The 13,736-nt window shown below is 39.2% G+C and overlaps 1 protein-coding gene across 1 annotated transcript in view; it reads left to right on the forward strand.

Annotated features, from left to right (window-relative positions):
* Nucleotides 1–10,563, forward strand: part of LOC107697788 (alpha-(1,6)-fucosyltransferase-like) — a 100,441-nt gene extending 89,878 nt beyond the window's left edge. Inside the window, exons 7-11 of the mRNA XM_016498650.1 lie at nucleotides 2,656–2,893; nucleotides 6,232–6,501; nucleotides 6,677–6,854; nucleotides 7,759–7,909; nucleotides 9,263–10,563. Coding sequence (XP_016354136.1) covers nucleotides 2,656–2,893; nucleotides 6,232–6,501; nucleotides 6,677–6,854; nucleotides 7,759–7,909; nucleotides 9,263–9,595 — 1,170 coding nt within the window. The 3' untranslated portion in view covers nucleotides 9,596–10,563. The remainder of the gene's footprint in view (nucleotides 1–2,655; nucleotides 2,894–6,231; nucleotides 6,502–6,676; nucleotides 6,855–7,758; nucleotides 7,910–9,262) is intronic.
* The last annotated feature ends 3,173 nt before the right edge of the window (nucleotides 10,564–13,736 follow it).

A 13,736-nucleotide genomic window follows, 5' to 3' on the forward strand; every position in this document is an offset into this window, starting at 1 on the left:
CTGACGCTGGCTCCGCCGCACGTGCTTTTATAGCTTCCTGGTCATGACGTCATCCGCCGTGACGTCCCGTTCAGCTATTGGACTGATTTCACATGTGATTCAGAGCGTGGGTCGCAGAAGGCGTTCCCCTAGCGTTTTCGAAGCAGCTCGAGTTCCTGAAGAGGAACTTGAAATCGCATCATATGACCCCTTTAAAATATTTGTTTAAAAAACACTGATTCATTCACAACCACTGGATGCTATTTTTAATTTGAAATGAACAAATGACGGCTATAAGGGATGGAAGTACTCAACATTATGACATATTCAATGACCTCTACTTTTATGCAAAAATAAAACCAAACTTTCAAGATTGGGCCGGATTAAATGTAAAAATGTGAGAAATTTTCATTGAACAACCTATTTTGCGTGGCTCTTATGGATATTGGGGTCCCCCTCCATGTCTAAAGCATTTGGCACTACTTCCAACCTTCCAGCCTCGGTTTTGACTGCATGTTTTGTTTGTTCTTCAAATTAAATATTGCATCTGTTTTGAATACAGTCTATGGCTGAACAAGATCACATTCATTCACTCACCCTCCTCCTCATCCTCCTTCCCTCTCCCCATATATCAATGAGAGGGGTGATTATATTGCAGTTGGCGGGACAGCAGTATATTGTCCCTCTCTCTGAGATGGGATGGGGTGGTTGTTTTGCGCTGACTCCACACTGGAGACTAAACTGACATTCAGCTGCAACACAATGCAGTGCCACGCACAAGCACACAGGCTGTAATCAGCAGAGCTCAGCTTGATTCTGTGTGTTTAACCCGCAGCCTGAACGTCTCCTGCAGAAAGACTTTAAACTGCCGTCACATGCTGAAGTTGCAGTTGGAATATCAACAACACATTGTGGCTTTAGACAACTGATGCTTTTACCTGATAATCTCCATATTTGTAACTGCATATTTGTGGTTATCTTTAAGTTTCATAAAGCAGAGGTATGAAATAAAAAAGGGGTCGCACGTACAGTATGCAATGCTAAGTGCAAATAATAAAATACAGCTATATAATAGGAGAACAAAATAAATAGTTTTATCTTTTTAATTAATAGGCTTAGTTATTAACAGGCTTTCAATATAATTTACTTTAAAGCTCAAGGCCATATATGTCCAATCAAATTCTACAGTAGGTATTTGGTATTTGTCATTCAAGTCATTCAGTAGAAGCTAGCCAAATGAGATAAATGCTAAAATGGACACTCCTCATTCACAAAAACATTAAATATGGGTTTAGGTGCAGTTAGAATTTGAATGACTTGTGCGAACGACAATGTGTTTTTTTTGTGGCAAAAATATTGTTATGAAATAATGAAAATTTAATTGTCTGTTTATTTACTATAATCTTAATACAGAAAATTCCCCTTTTTTCCAGTTATACACCATTTTCATTTCTGGATAAGTATGGAAGTATTGTCATTTTCAGTTCTGGATAAGTATGGAAAAATACAACAGACTATTTATTGCCCCTTATTCTGTTTTCTAAAATATAACTGTATGTATGCATTTCATCAATACTTTTTTTATCCATTCATCATTTTTATCATATTTAAATGTTGAGGCTAATTACAACAGCTCATACATTACTCATTTTTATCCCATTAAATGTCTCAAATATACTAATATACTAATGATAATGCTACATGAAACCAGTGTAATATGAGGCAAAAGAAGCCCATTTCTGATTTTTTGATGTTGATGATCCGTAAGTATTTGGCCTTACTGATGGGTGACAAAGATTGGGAAACACTGCTCTGTATTATAACCTAGTCATTTGGCCTAGAGGAAAACTTTTGTGCTACTAGTACTATGTTAACTTTGACTAATAGCTTTGTATGTCAGTGCTCTCCATCAGAGAGACAGGTTAGAGCGGTAATGAGAGCTGGAGTGTGATTAAAGTGATGGAGTGTATTTTACTTTGTGTGTGAGAGACAGACAGGTTGATAACAAAGAAGCTGTGTCTCTTATGAGAAATGACAGTCCTCTGTCTGTCTCACTACACTGCTGTCATCCATCTCTTATCTACAATGCTCTCTCTCTTGCTCCTTTCTTTCTCTTTACTCCAGTCATTCGCCTCTCTATTGTCTCAGTACGAGAGAAACAGCGATAGATGGAGGGACCATTTTCCGTCCTGTTTGTTTCGTCTTCTTTCATCCAGCCAAGATCATTCAGACATTATATTCTTCTGGTGTCAGAGCCAAATTTATCATTTCCTCCAGCACATACTAAAAATATTTTCATGCGTGAGATGATTGGAGAGTTTCAAAAACCTTGACAAAACTGTTTCTCTCTGTTTGTTTGTTTGTTTGTATTCTATCATTTTTTTATCTTACTGGTGGTCTAGAAAGATGTATAATACTGCACACGTCTCCATGAGCAGCACGGTACAGAAGTCATACTTGAGCTGTCAAATGCAAATTCATGTGCTGTTTTTGACATCGAGCAGATCAAGGAACCTGCTGAGCTATAAAAATGCCATATACAGCAGCCTCAAACTGTATTTCTACACATGTAATGAAATCCAGATGTTTTAAGTGTGATTTCCTCGTCTAAAAGTGTCCACTGAATGTGTAGAAAGCTCTTCAGTTCTCTCTCTCTCTACTGATTTGTATCTGCAGAACCCTCAGGATTGCAGCAAGGCTCGCAAGCTGGTGTGTAACATCAATAAGGGTTGTGGTTATGGCTGCCAGCTGCATCATGTGGTCTACTGCTTCATGATTGCCTATGGCACACAGCGCACCCTCATACTGGAGTCGCAGAACTGGCGCTACGCCACCGGCGGATGGGAGACTGTTTTTAAACCCGTTAGCGAGACTTGCACTGACCGCACGGGGGCCTCCACTGGACACTGGTCTGGTCAGTAACACACATGTCCCTCAAATCTATGCTCCTTTTTCTGATCCTTAGAATTAAACAGGCTGTTTTTATCATTTAGAATTGCAATGGGATTATTTTACAATTTTTAAAAAACATCATGTTCTGCACACAGTGCAAAATACATCGCAGAGCAAAGAGGAAACTGACAACAAGTGGACAGAAAAGACAGAGCAGGTTACTTTTGGAATGAAACAAAGTCTCAGCTTTCAAATTTTGTCATTTAAAAAAAAAATGTAAACAATAAATACCATTTTGTGGCTCTTTAATGTGTCGTGACAGATCGCTATAGCGCCTCAGTTCAAGCAGCATGTGAATCGATAATCTCTTCCTCTTTACTAGTTTTAGCATGAAATAAACATGAATGAACATCAGAGGCCATCTTGTTTCAACCGCGGAAAGATGTCAATACACACTGTTTTTCAAGTTCAAGTCCACCGATTTTAATCTACTCTCCTGTCTAGTTAGTTTGTCTAACAAAATGGCAGATTCTGCATTATGATTGATCAGATCGCCTGTCAATCAAACTCCTGATGAAGGGTCAATTACATTCAGTCAGGTAATGTTCAGGTAAAATTGTGATGAGGGACCTTAAGATACACTTCATCTGTTTGTTTCTTGTGTTGAGATTAAGGATGCACTTTTTTATTTTATATAATTTAATATTTTTCCATTTTTGTTCTCAGTACATAGTCACATGATTTTTTGGCATTTTGCTGGTCTATAATGTCAATCTGAGTAATGGTCAGTGGGTTGTTTTTTCATAAATGCAACAGATTCACGAACATTTATTCAATAATGGACATATTTAAAAAGTTCATTTTGGAAACATACTAATGGTCATTTTTATATACACTGGCCCAGTGTAAGAGTCTGTCTAATAGGCTAAACCCAGTGTTCAGAGGAATCGGTCTACAGCTGGAGTGAACCTGCTGTGCTCTAAAAGCAAAGCGGAGGGGAAGGAGAGACTGCCTTTAAAACATGAAAGAAATGACCTCAAAACAAAGCAGCGCTTTCCCATCACTCTTTCCTCCCAGAGGACACAATCTCTCTTAGTTCACCCTAAAGCCTGAGTTTCTGCACTCCATGGACCAGCGAGATTGACAGAGATGGAGACTGAGCAAGCGAGTTATATTAAACATGCTATTCCAACTCATTACGTTACATTTATGCATTTGCCAGGCACTTTTATCCAAAGCGACTTACAATATATTCAAGACTGAGCTCAGAGTGGGCTGGGACTCACTGCTTTTCACATTCCCTGGGAACAGAACCCATGACCTTGGTATTGCTAACGCCATGCCATCAGTTTTCACACATTACCATTAACATCTTGGATTCTCATAATATACGCACCAAATGAACTCAGCCTAATTGTAGTCTAGCTTTCGAGAGACGGTTCTCAATAATGTACATAACATAACCCTGTTAATGCCTCTAGTTATGACACGCACGGGGTCAAAGGGCAGACCAAATCCTTCAGGATAATCCTGCTGGCATTTAGAGAAAATACCCCCAGCAACATGCACATCCAAACACACGCAGCATTAAAATGAATCAGTGTCGCTTCAGCGGTTCACGCGCACAGATAGCATGAATTAAAAATAATAAAGAAGCCTCCTCCCTTGAAGCCCCCCCCCCCTTCAATTTATTCATCAGGATGCAAGGACAAGATGTAATTTAGATTCTCTTGCTGCTCTAATGAGGATGAGAGAGAGAGAGAGTTATTTTGTTTATCAGTGCAATGAGGGGTGCTGGGCTGGAAAAACCTCATCCCCATGCAAAGAGCCTAACAGCAAGGTTATATAAGAACGGCTAGGGAGTTTCTCCAACACTTCTTTGTGTGAAAAATACTTTTTAACATTTAATGCTGCATAAGGCATAATTTAAACCTGGCACGCACAGTCTCTTTGAAGACATTTTTTCCTGATAACGTTTTTTTTTTCTCCATTACTTCATGCTAGTGGTTGAACAATATGGATTTTTCAATAGTTAGCGCCTTTTGATCCGGATCTAGAGTGTTTCAGCCACCAATGTAATGCGCATATATTCATCACTCTGCCAACTGCCAATGTAATGTGCATATATATGTAAATTAAATTTTAGGCATCACTATCACTGGAAGCCGTATTGGTGTTGGCCAATATTAGAATGTATATATACTGTATGTGTGTGTGTGTGTGTGTATATATATATACAGTGGTGTGAAAAAGTGTTGGCCCCCTTCCTGATTTCTTATTTTTTTGCATGTTTGTCACACTTTAATGTTTCAGATCATCAAACAAATTTAAATATTAGTCAAAGATAACACAAGTAAACACAACATGCAGTTTTTAAATGAAGGTTTTTATTATTAAGGGAAAACAAAATCCAAAACTACATGGCCCTGTGTGAAGAAGTGTTTGCCCCCCTGTTAAAACTGTGGTTTATCACACCTGAGTTCAATTTCTCTAGCCACACCCAAGCCTGATTACTGCCACACCTGTTCGCAATCAAGAAATCTCTTAAATAGGACCTGCCTGACAAAGTGAAGTAGACCAAAAGATCCTCAAAAGCTAGACATCATGCCGAGATCCAAAGAAATTCAGAAACAAATGAGAAAGAAAGTAATTGAGATCTATCAGTCTGGAAAAGGTTATAAAGCCATTTCTAAAGCTTTGGGACTCCAGCGAACCACAGTGAGAGCCATTATTCACAAATGGCAACATACACATACACACACACACACACACACACACATATTGGCCAACACCACTATGGCTTTCAGTATATTGTGCATCCCTAAGGCCTGAAACATGCTCTTGTATGTGAATGTACGCACCTAATAACATCCATTGTAATGGCACAGACATTTGAAGGGAACTCCATCATCGCACCCCCTTGAGGTTTGTTGCTGCCACACTAATACGAGAACATTCTTGAAGAATGTGGCGTATATTCACTGGCAAAATTGCACCTTGAACACACTGTAAGTCACTTTGGATACAACTGCCTGCCAAAGGTGTTAGCGTAATGTAATGTAAAGTATGCACAGATTGCCGCCTGCTTTTAATGTATTCACCAAGCATTTGTATCGGTTTTCATACCTATGTGTAGTATGTTTATGGCCTAAGGTTGTCTTTTTTTCCTCTCCTGCTCTCGTGTTTTTAGCCCCATGCTCTATTCCGTGCGAGCAGCTCTTCCGTCAAGCTTTATTGACTTGATAATTGTAAATTAATCTCATATTGGAAAAGCAAGTTTGGCCAATTTACAGTCCATACCACAATATTTAATTTCTCCAGTGCATTCCTTCCGCTCATTGTCTTGTGCATTGTCTGTAGGTGAAGCAAACGATCGGGATGTTCAGGTCATCGAGTTGCCGATCGTGGACAGCCTGCACCCTCGTCCCCCGTACCTGCCCCTGGCCATCCCTGAAGACCTTGCGGACCGGCTTCAGAGGCTTCATGGGGACCCACCTGTGTGGTGGGTGTCTCAGTTTGTCAAGTACCTGATCCGCCCTCAGGCTTGGCTGTTAAAGGAAATGCACACACACCATTCTTACTTTATTCAGCCACCCATCCTTACACTCACACATAGACACATAATGGTTGGCATTTTCAGAAAATCGGCACCCCAAAGCGCAAAACCTTTAAACACCTGTTTAAAAAAATAGAAAGAAATTGTATTCTGCTGGTCTGTATTTTTTCCTGTTCTTTGTCGACCTTGAATCCCTTTCTCACATGGACAAACACAATCAGGCTAACCCAGGTATTGCTCTTCTCTCCAGGGTGCATGTGCGCCGGACAGATAAGGTAGGGACGGAGGCGGCATTCCACCCCATAGAAGAGTACATGGTGCATGTTGAGGACCACTACCAGAGTCTGGCCCAGCGCATGCATGTGGACAAGAAACGGGTTTACCTCGCCACTGATGACCCCTCTCTACTGCAGGAGGCCAAGTCTAAGTGAGCACACTTTATACAGTCTATGAAAACAAGTCTTAATATCTCATGCTGTGTTGCTTGGCAGTTGAATTTATCTTCTTTTAAGGACCTTTAGGTAATTAACTGGAAAATATTAGACAAGAATAATAAGAAGCTATCTTAGAATTGTTAATACCCTAATTTGGAACCAACATGGAACATCATCATATGACTGAAATGAAACACTTTACAAGGCAACAACATTGTAGCTCACACCAAGGACAATAACTATAACAAAACTTTTAATATTTGTTTTATTCTGAGAATAATCCACGCCACAGCTATAACAGTGAGGACACAGAGGAACAATATAATTGGAATCACTTTCAGAAAAAAAAATTTCAGCTGGTAAACAATAAAAACAGACAATCAGCCAATCAGAATCCACCCGTCTTTAAAGAGCTTGAGCATTCAAAATGGCAGATGGCATAATTGCAGTGCACGCTTATAAAAAAACAGAACATTATTGTGTTAATGAATGCTAATATAGTTGTCCGTATACAGTAGTTATCTTTACAAGTGTTGTTCTTGATGTGAACGGTCACAGTCAATCTGACGTTAGCATGTTGTTATGCTAATAGCTCAATACTCAATACAATAATAAATAAATACAAAGCACACACATTTCGGGTGATATTGTTACTTTTTAATTAAATAAATGTTTAATTAATCTTCCTCCACCATCTTATATGAAAATTTGAGCATGTAGTGCATTCTGGGATTCCTTTATCGGCAAATGATGCATTCAGTGCTGCCCTCTGTTTGGAAAAGCCTTGACATCATGAACGTGCCCGAGTTAGGCTGCAGACCAGGCTTTGGAACACAGTAAGAGGAGTGCCATCAGGGAGGACCTTTTAACCCATTTTTGTTTTTTGTTTGTGTACAGGTATCCTGATTATGAATTTATTAGTGATAATTCTATTTCATGGTCGGCTGGGCTGCACAACCGCTACACTGAAAACTCTCTGAGAGGAGTCATCCTGGATATCCACTTCCTCTCCAGGACCAACTTCTTAGTGTGCACCTTCTCTTCACAGGTACAGTTTGACCCACTTTTGTAGAAGTTTTTGTTCTGTTCGTCTCCTACACTAACTTTTTGTCCCTTTTTTGCACTTTCGTGAGGGTTTTTTTGCATGAAATGCCCAAACCTCCCACAGCATTTCTATGGGGTTAAGACTTGACTGTTTGATAACCCTTAATTTTTTTGTACTTTTTTTTAAACATTATTTTGGGGATTTGCTTTAGGGTTTTTGGTCATTTCTTTCTTCTACAGTCTACTTTGTTAAATTGTAACTTTTTTATGGATAGACTCATGTCGTATTCTTCACAAGTACTCTCACAAGTACAATGCAGACTTTGTGGGTTGTTATTTAAGTTTTCATGCCAGACATGATGTCTAGCAATCAGTAGTCTTGCAGATCCAAACGTTTTACTATCGGCTGAAAGTCTGGCCCATTTATTCTGGCCAGGAATCGCCCACTTCACACTGTGCAGGTTCACACTGTGCAGTTTTTAGCTGTCGATTTTGGCCAGCAAAATCAATTATATTAAATAATATTTGTATATTATTGATCACCAATATTTGATTGTTTAGTGTGACATATTCATTGGCTGAAGACTTGTCGCCTTTATGATCAGTCTTCTAAGTCAGTTTTCAACAGGACAATTGGGATCAAAGTCTTTGCTACAATATATATCGTACACTTGGACATAAAATACGTGGATGTCACAGTGTACCAAAACGTATAACCAAGATCTCACTCGAGTCATATTGTAGAGCGGGGTAGCCAACCTTGCTCCTGGAGGGACTACATTTCAGCAGAGTTCAATCCAAAACCTGCTCCACCCTGCCTTTTATTTTCAAGTAAAACCTGAAAACTTTGATTAGGTTTGGAGCTGAACTCTGCAGAACGGTAGCCCTCCAGGAGCAGGGTTCGCTACCCCGTTGTAGACTTATCAACAATGGTAAAGAACCATCAAAATCTTACAGCGTGTCCAGCTTTAGAAAGGCAACTTTTTGTCCAGTGGCTCCTCTGAATCCATCATTATAGCAGGCTGATCCACTGAAAACAAGACTTTGTTTTTTGACAGACTGATTAAAAACTCCCAGAAAGGCCAGCCAGTCAGATCCAAGCAATGAAATTTGCAATCTTGACATTTTTATGTGCCGTATGCTCTAGACTGGTCATGAGCAGTCTGTGGTTACTTTGTTCTAATAGTCCTTAATCTTCACTTCAGCTTTTCATGAGTAGCGCTTAACCATTGTAAAGTCCATTCATCTTTGTCAGGTGCACCTGCATATCCTCTTAACTCAACTCCACTCTGCTCTGAAGATTCAGCTTGAAAGCAGCTTGTGAATGCGTCTTTGTTTTCATTTCCATTGTGCGCAGGTGTGTCGAGTGGCCTACGAGATCATGCAGACACTCCACCCAGACGCCTCCTCCTTCTTCTATTCCCTCGATGACATCTACTACTTCGGTGGGCAGAACGCCCACAACCAGATCGCTATCTACCCGCACCAACCACGCAAAAGCGACGACATCCCGCTTGAGCCTGGAGATGTGATCGGCATTGCGGGCAACCATTGGGATGGATATTCCAAGGGCATCAACCGCAAAACAGGCCGCACAGGCCTCTACCCCTCTTATAAAGTCAAAGAGAAGATTGAGACAGTGAAGTATCCCACATACCCAGAAGCGGACAAACTTCTTAAGACGCCGTAGATTGAGACAAAGACAGTGCAAATACTCTTGTTTATGAAATGAGGAAACCCTGGACCACCCGTATGGGAATGCACTTTGTGTGTGAGTGTGTATGAATGTGTTCATGTAGGTGTGTCGGTGTGTGTTGTCTAGGGGTTCTTCACAGGGTTTTGGGACACCTTCCTAACTCTGGTGCTTGGACTTGGAGTCTCCCTGAAATGGCAATCAGGGTTGTGGAAGACAAAAAAAACAAAGAGGATGAACTCAAGGCAACAGAAACGGAAGGCACTGTACTGTAGGTACTTTCTAATTAATCTCCGGGTAATGAAGGGAACTGAATATGTTTATTTAAGAACACAACTGGAAGAAGTGACTTTGCAACTCCAAACCGATCATGACAAAGGAATCATAAACCCGGGTTACTCTCGTCCTCCTATGCTCTTATACCTCCTTGTGCACAATGATGGCATCCTTTACTTTAGCCTCACTCAACTCGTTTCTCTCATGCCATCACTACGCCAACTGACACTTCTCTTCACACCCATGAGCTATTAATTTCCACTGCCATACTGTGCTTTTAAATGTGACTTATGCTGTTTTTATTTTCATTGTAAGGTTTATCATGTGTTTGTGTGTGCGGATTGGAAAACGGTGCCTATCAGGGCGATTGACTCACTTTTACGGGACGAGTTTTGACTCTGGAGCCTTATGGACCAGCCTTTCCATGCAGATTTACACTCCTCCCCTCCTTTCTACTTAGTGTCTTATCCACAGCCATGTGTCCATCATGTTTTTTAAGGGATCATTTCATGTTATTACATTTTAAAATACAAAACATAAGAAAATGTCACTTAATATGAAGATAATGATACTAATATTATTAATAATGATGATGATGGTAAGAGAAAGAATAATTATGGTAACAATGACACTTGCTGTCATTATACATTTTAGTTAATCATGAAGGAGTTGTTCATTGTTTTATGTTTGCGGGCATTGTCTCTTTGGTAAGCAGATCAAATAAACTTGATCAGCCAAATTGGGTTTCTGTCTGTATTTTAATTTTGTGTGTGTTGGCTATTCTTTAAGGACAATTGAGTTAAATCTTATGAGGCTATATTCAACAGTGTTCAAACTGAGGAGGGGCTGCAGGACACAAATTGGGGAGTCCCATAGTGTTTCATTTAAATTAGAATACTAGATTAGTAGATTTTAATTCTTATTTCATTATTGCACTGACATAGCTTGACATTGTTAGTTTGTGCCAGTTTTTCTTCTGAAAACCGTAAGTGTTTTTGAAGGGATTTGCAGTCAGCCACTGAGTAGACCCTCACTTTCACCTCAGAAAAATGTAACCAAAATGCTAACAACATTTAAGATAGGCTATATAGGCGTAAAAATTTCCATATATTTTTGTATAATATTTCGACTATATTCAGTAGCGGAATACTTTTTCAGTTCTATTTTAGAGCTGTTGTTTTTACATACTGTAAAGTCACATCCGTATTTTATAATCGCACCAACTGTATAATTTGCAGGACTCACAATCGCACAGTCGATAAATCTGTGACGTGTGAACGGTCCCATATTAAGCGATAGTTGTCTACACGTCATGCAATGCGAGAGTCGCTCTTCGTTCCACAAAGTTGCGCGACTTTTCAGTGTGACATCAAGCAGGTGATTTTTTATCCCGTCGCTGTGTTCGCTGTGCTAGAGATCCACTCGCCAGGCCTGTGGTCTTTGCGTGACCCAAATGCTGCGCTACACTCAGGTAATAAGTAAATAACAGCCAACCTTTTGCATGACAGTCAGAGAGTTAAGGTCTGTTAAAACTGTTTGTTTCCACAGCCACACTGGACCACAAAACCAGTCATAAGGGTCAATTATTAGACATTTATACATGAATAAATAAGCTTTCCATTGATGTATGGTTTGTTAGGGTAGGACCATATTTGGCTGAGATACAACTATTTAAAAATCTGGAATCTGAGGGTGCAAAAAAAAAATCTAATTGAGAAAATCACCTTTAAAGTTGTCCAAATGAAATTCTTAGCAATGCATATTATTACTAATCAAAAATTAAGTTTTGATATATTTACAGTAGGAGATTTACAAAATATCTTCATGATCTTTACTTGATATCCTAATGATTTTTGGCATAAAATAAAAAAAATTGTTGATAATTTTGACCCATACAATGTATTGTTGGCTATTGCTACAAATATACCTGCCTTTGACTGCTTTTGTGGTCCAGGGTCACATATCAGTGTAGGGTTAAGGTATAGATAATGTTAGCACCATATAGGCTAAATACAGTAAACGTCACCACCCTGTTAACAAAACAAACGTGGGTTTACATGTGCCACCTCCTATGCAATTTTAGTACCATGGAGAGATGAGATTTTCAGTCCTGTCAACAATTAAAGGGGTCATATGATGCGATTTCAAGTTTTCCTTTCTCTTTGGAGTGTTACAAACTGTTAGTGAATAGATAAGATCCTTAAAGTTGCAACGACTAAAGTCTCAAACCCAAAGCGATATTCTTTATAAAAGTTAAAGGGGTCATATGATGCGTTTTTAAAGATCATTATTTTGTTGTTTGGTGTAACAGAATATGTTGACATGCTTTAATGTTCAAAAAACACATTATTTTTCAAATACTGTACATTATTGTAGGTCCTATATGCCCCGCCTCTCTCAAACGCTTCATTTTCTACTGTTTCCTGTTCCTGGTAGAGTAGACTACAATGCCGGCTGTTCTGACTTACAGCCTGTAAGTACGTTTTCATATTTAGAGAATTTGCCACTGATTATTCAAACGCGAGTTTTGAGCAGTGTAGAGTAGCGCTTGTTGTTTGTGGTTTCTCTGATCACAAATGCAGACATGGTTTTATGTTTACGCGGTGCGATGCAACACGTTTTTAGCAACGTCATATGGCCCCTTTAATTACAAATCAGATGTATGTGTGTGTGAGTGTGCATCATAGCCCAAATTACAGCTCTGAAATTGAGTTCAGTTCCCAGCGGTGGCCTAAACAGACTGTGCGTTTCTCTGAGGTGTTCCTGAACGCACAGGTCACACGCTGCTCTCATTAACTAAACCACAGCACACTCTAAACAGGTATTTGAACGAAATTGACATTTACAATTATTTATTAAATTGACCAATGAATGCATATACGCTTATGAAAATATAACAGGAAAATAAGCTCCCTCTCCCAGCAGGATGTCATGTTGTTCTTGGAGGCTCTCAGAAGAATACTGCTATCAGAAGACTGGATCTGTTGTCTGGTGCCTCTTGGGTTCCTCTGTGTTATGGCCTGATTCCAGCACAGATAATATTGGGCCTTGCTGTAAACATTGTAGATGACATGTCTTAGACATGAATAATTTATAAGTCTGTCAGCATTTTCCTGTCCTTATGTTAGTCCAAACACGTATGTCTTTCTTTATTCTGTGGAAGCCAAAAGAAGGTATTTAGCTAAATGTTTATGCTGCTCTTTTCCATATAATGAATAGGGGCTCTCAAACTTCAAAAATTACAAAAATTCCCTAAAAGTTTCATAAAAGTGGCCCATATTATTATAGAAAGCATGTGATAATTTTGCTTGAGGAACAGACAGAAATTTAATTCCATAAAGGCCCGTTTACACCAAGAACAATTATTAACTATAACTATATTAGCATCCGTTTATTATAAGCGCAAGCTGCTATGTTATCTGCTGCTTTAAAAGCTCAAGCTCTTAAAGCAGGATGGATTATGATTGTCTAACCATGATTTTGTCCTTCATCACCTGAAAAAAATTGCTGAAAGTGATTCCAATGATATCATTCCTCTGTGGCATTATAGATGTGGTATACAGCAACAGATCATTTCTTCCATATTGTAACTTGCATGAAACAGATTATTTAAAAAAAAGAATAAATATTTAGGGGCGGTAACTTGGTTTTGAGGCAGATCTGAATGTGAGCTTGCATTCAACTGGAAGAAAAGGACTGGTTTACGCAAAATAAATGATTGGATAAATCTGGTATACGTCGCCAAAGAGAAGTCATGTAATCAAAAGATCCAATTATGACATTTTGATTAAAAATGAAAAGTATGCATGGAAAGTTGTGTCTGCTCAATTGTGCTCCTTCCTGCAAAAAAAAGTGATCTCTA

This window comes from Sinocyclocheilus anshuiensis, unplaced genomic scaffold, assembly GCF_001515605.1.
Source record: "Sinocyclocheilus anshuiensis isolate Anshui unplaced genomic scaffold, SAMN03320099.WGS_v1.1 scaffold446, whole genome shotgun sequence".
In the NCBI taxonomy this organism is placed as follows: domain Eukaryota; kingdom Metazoa; phylum Chordata; class Actinopteri; order Cypriniformes; family Cyprinidae; genus Sinocyclocheilus; species Sinocyclocheilus anshuiensis.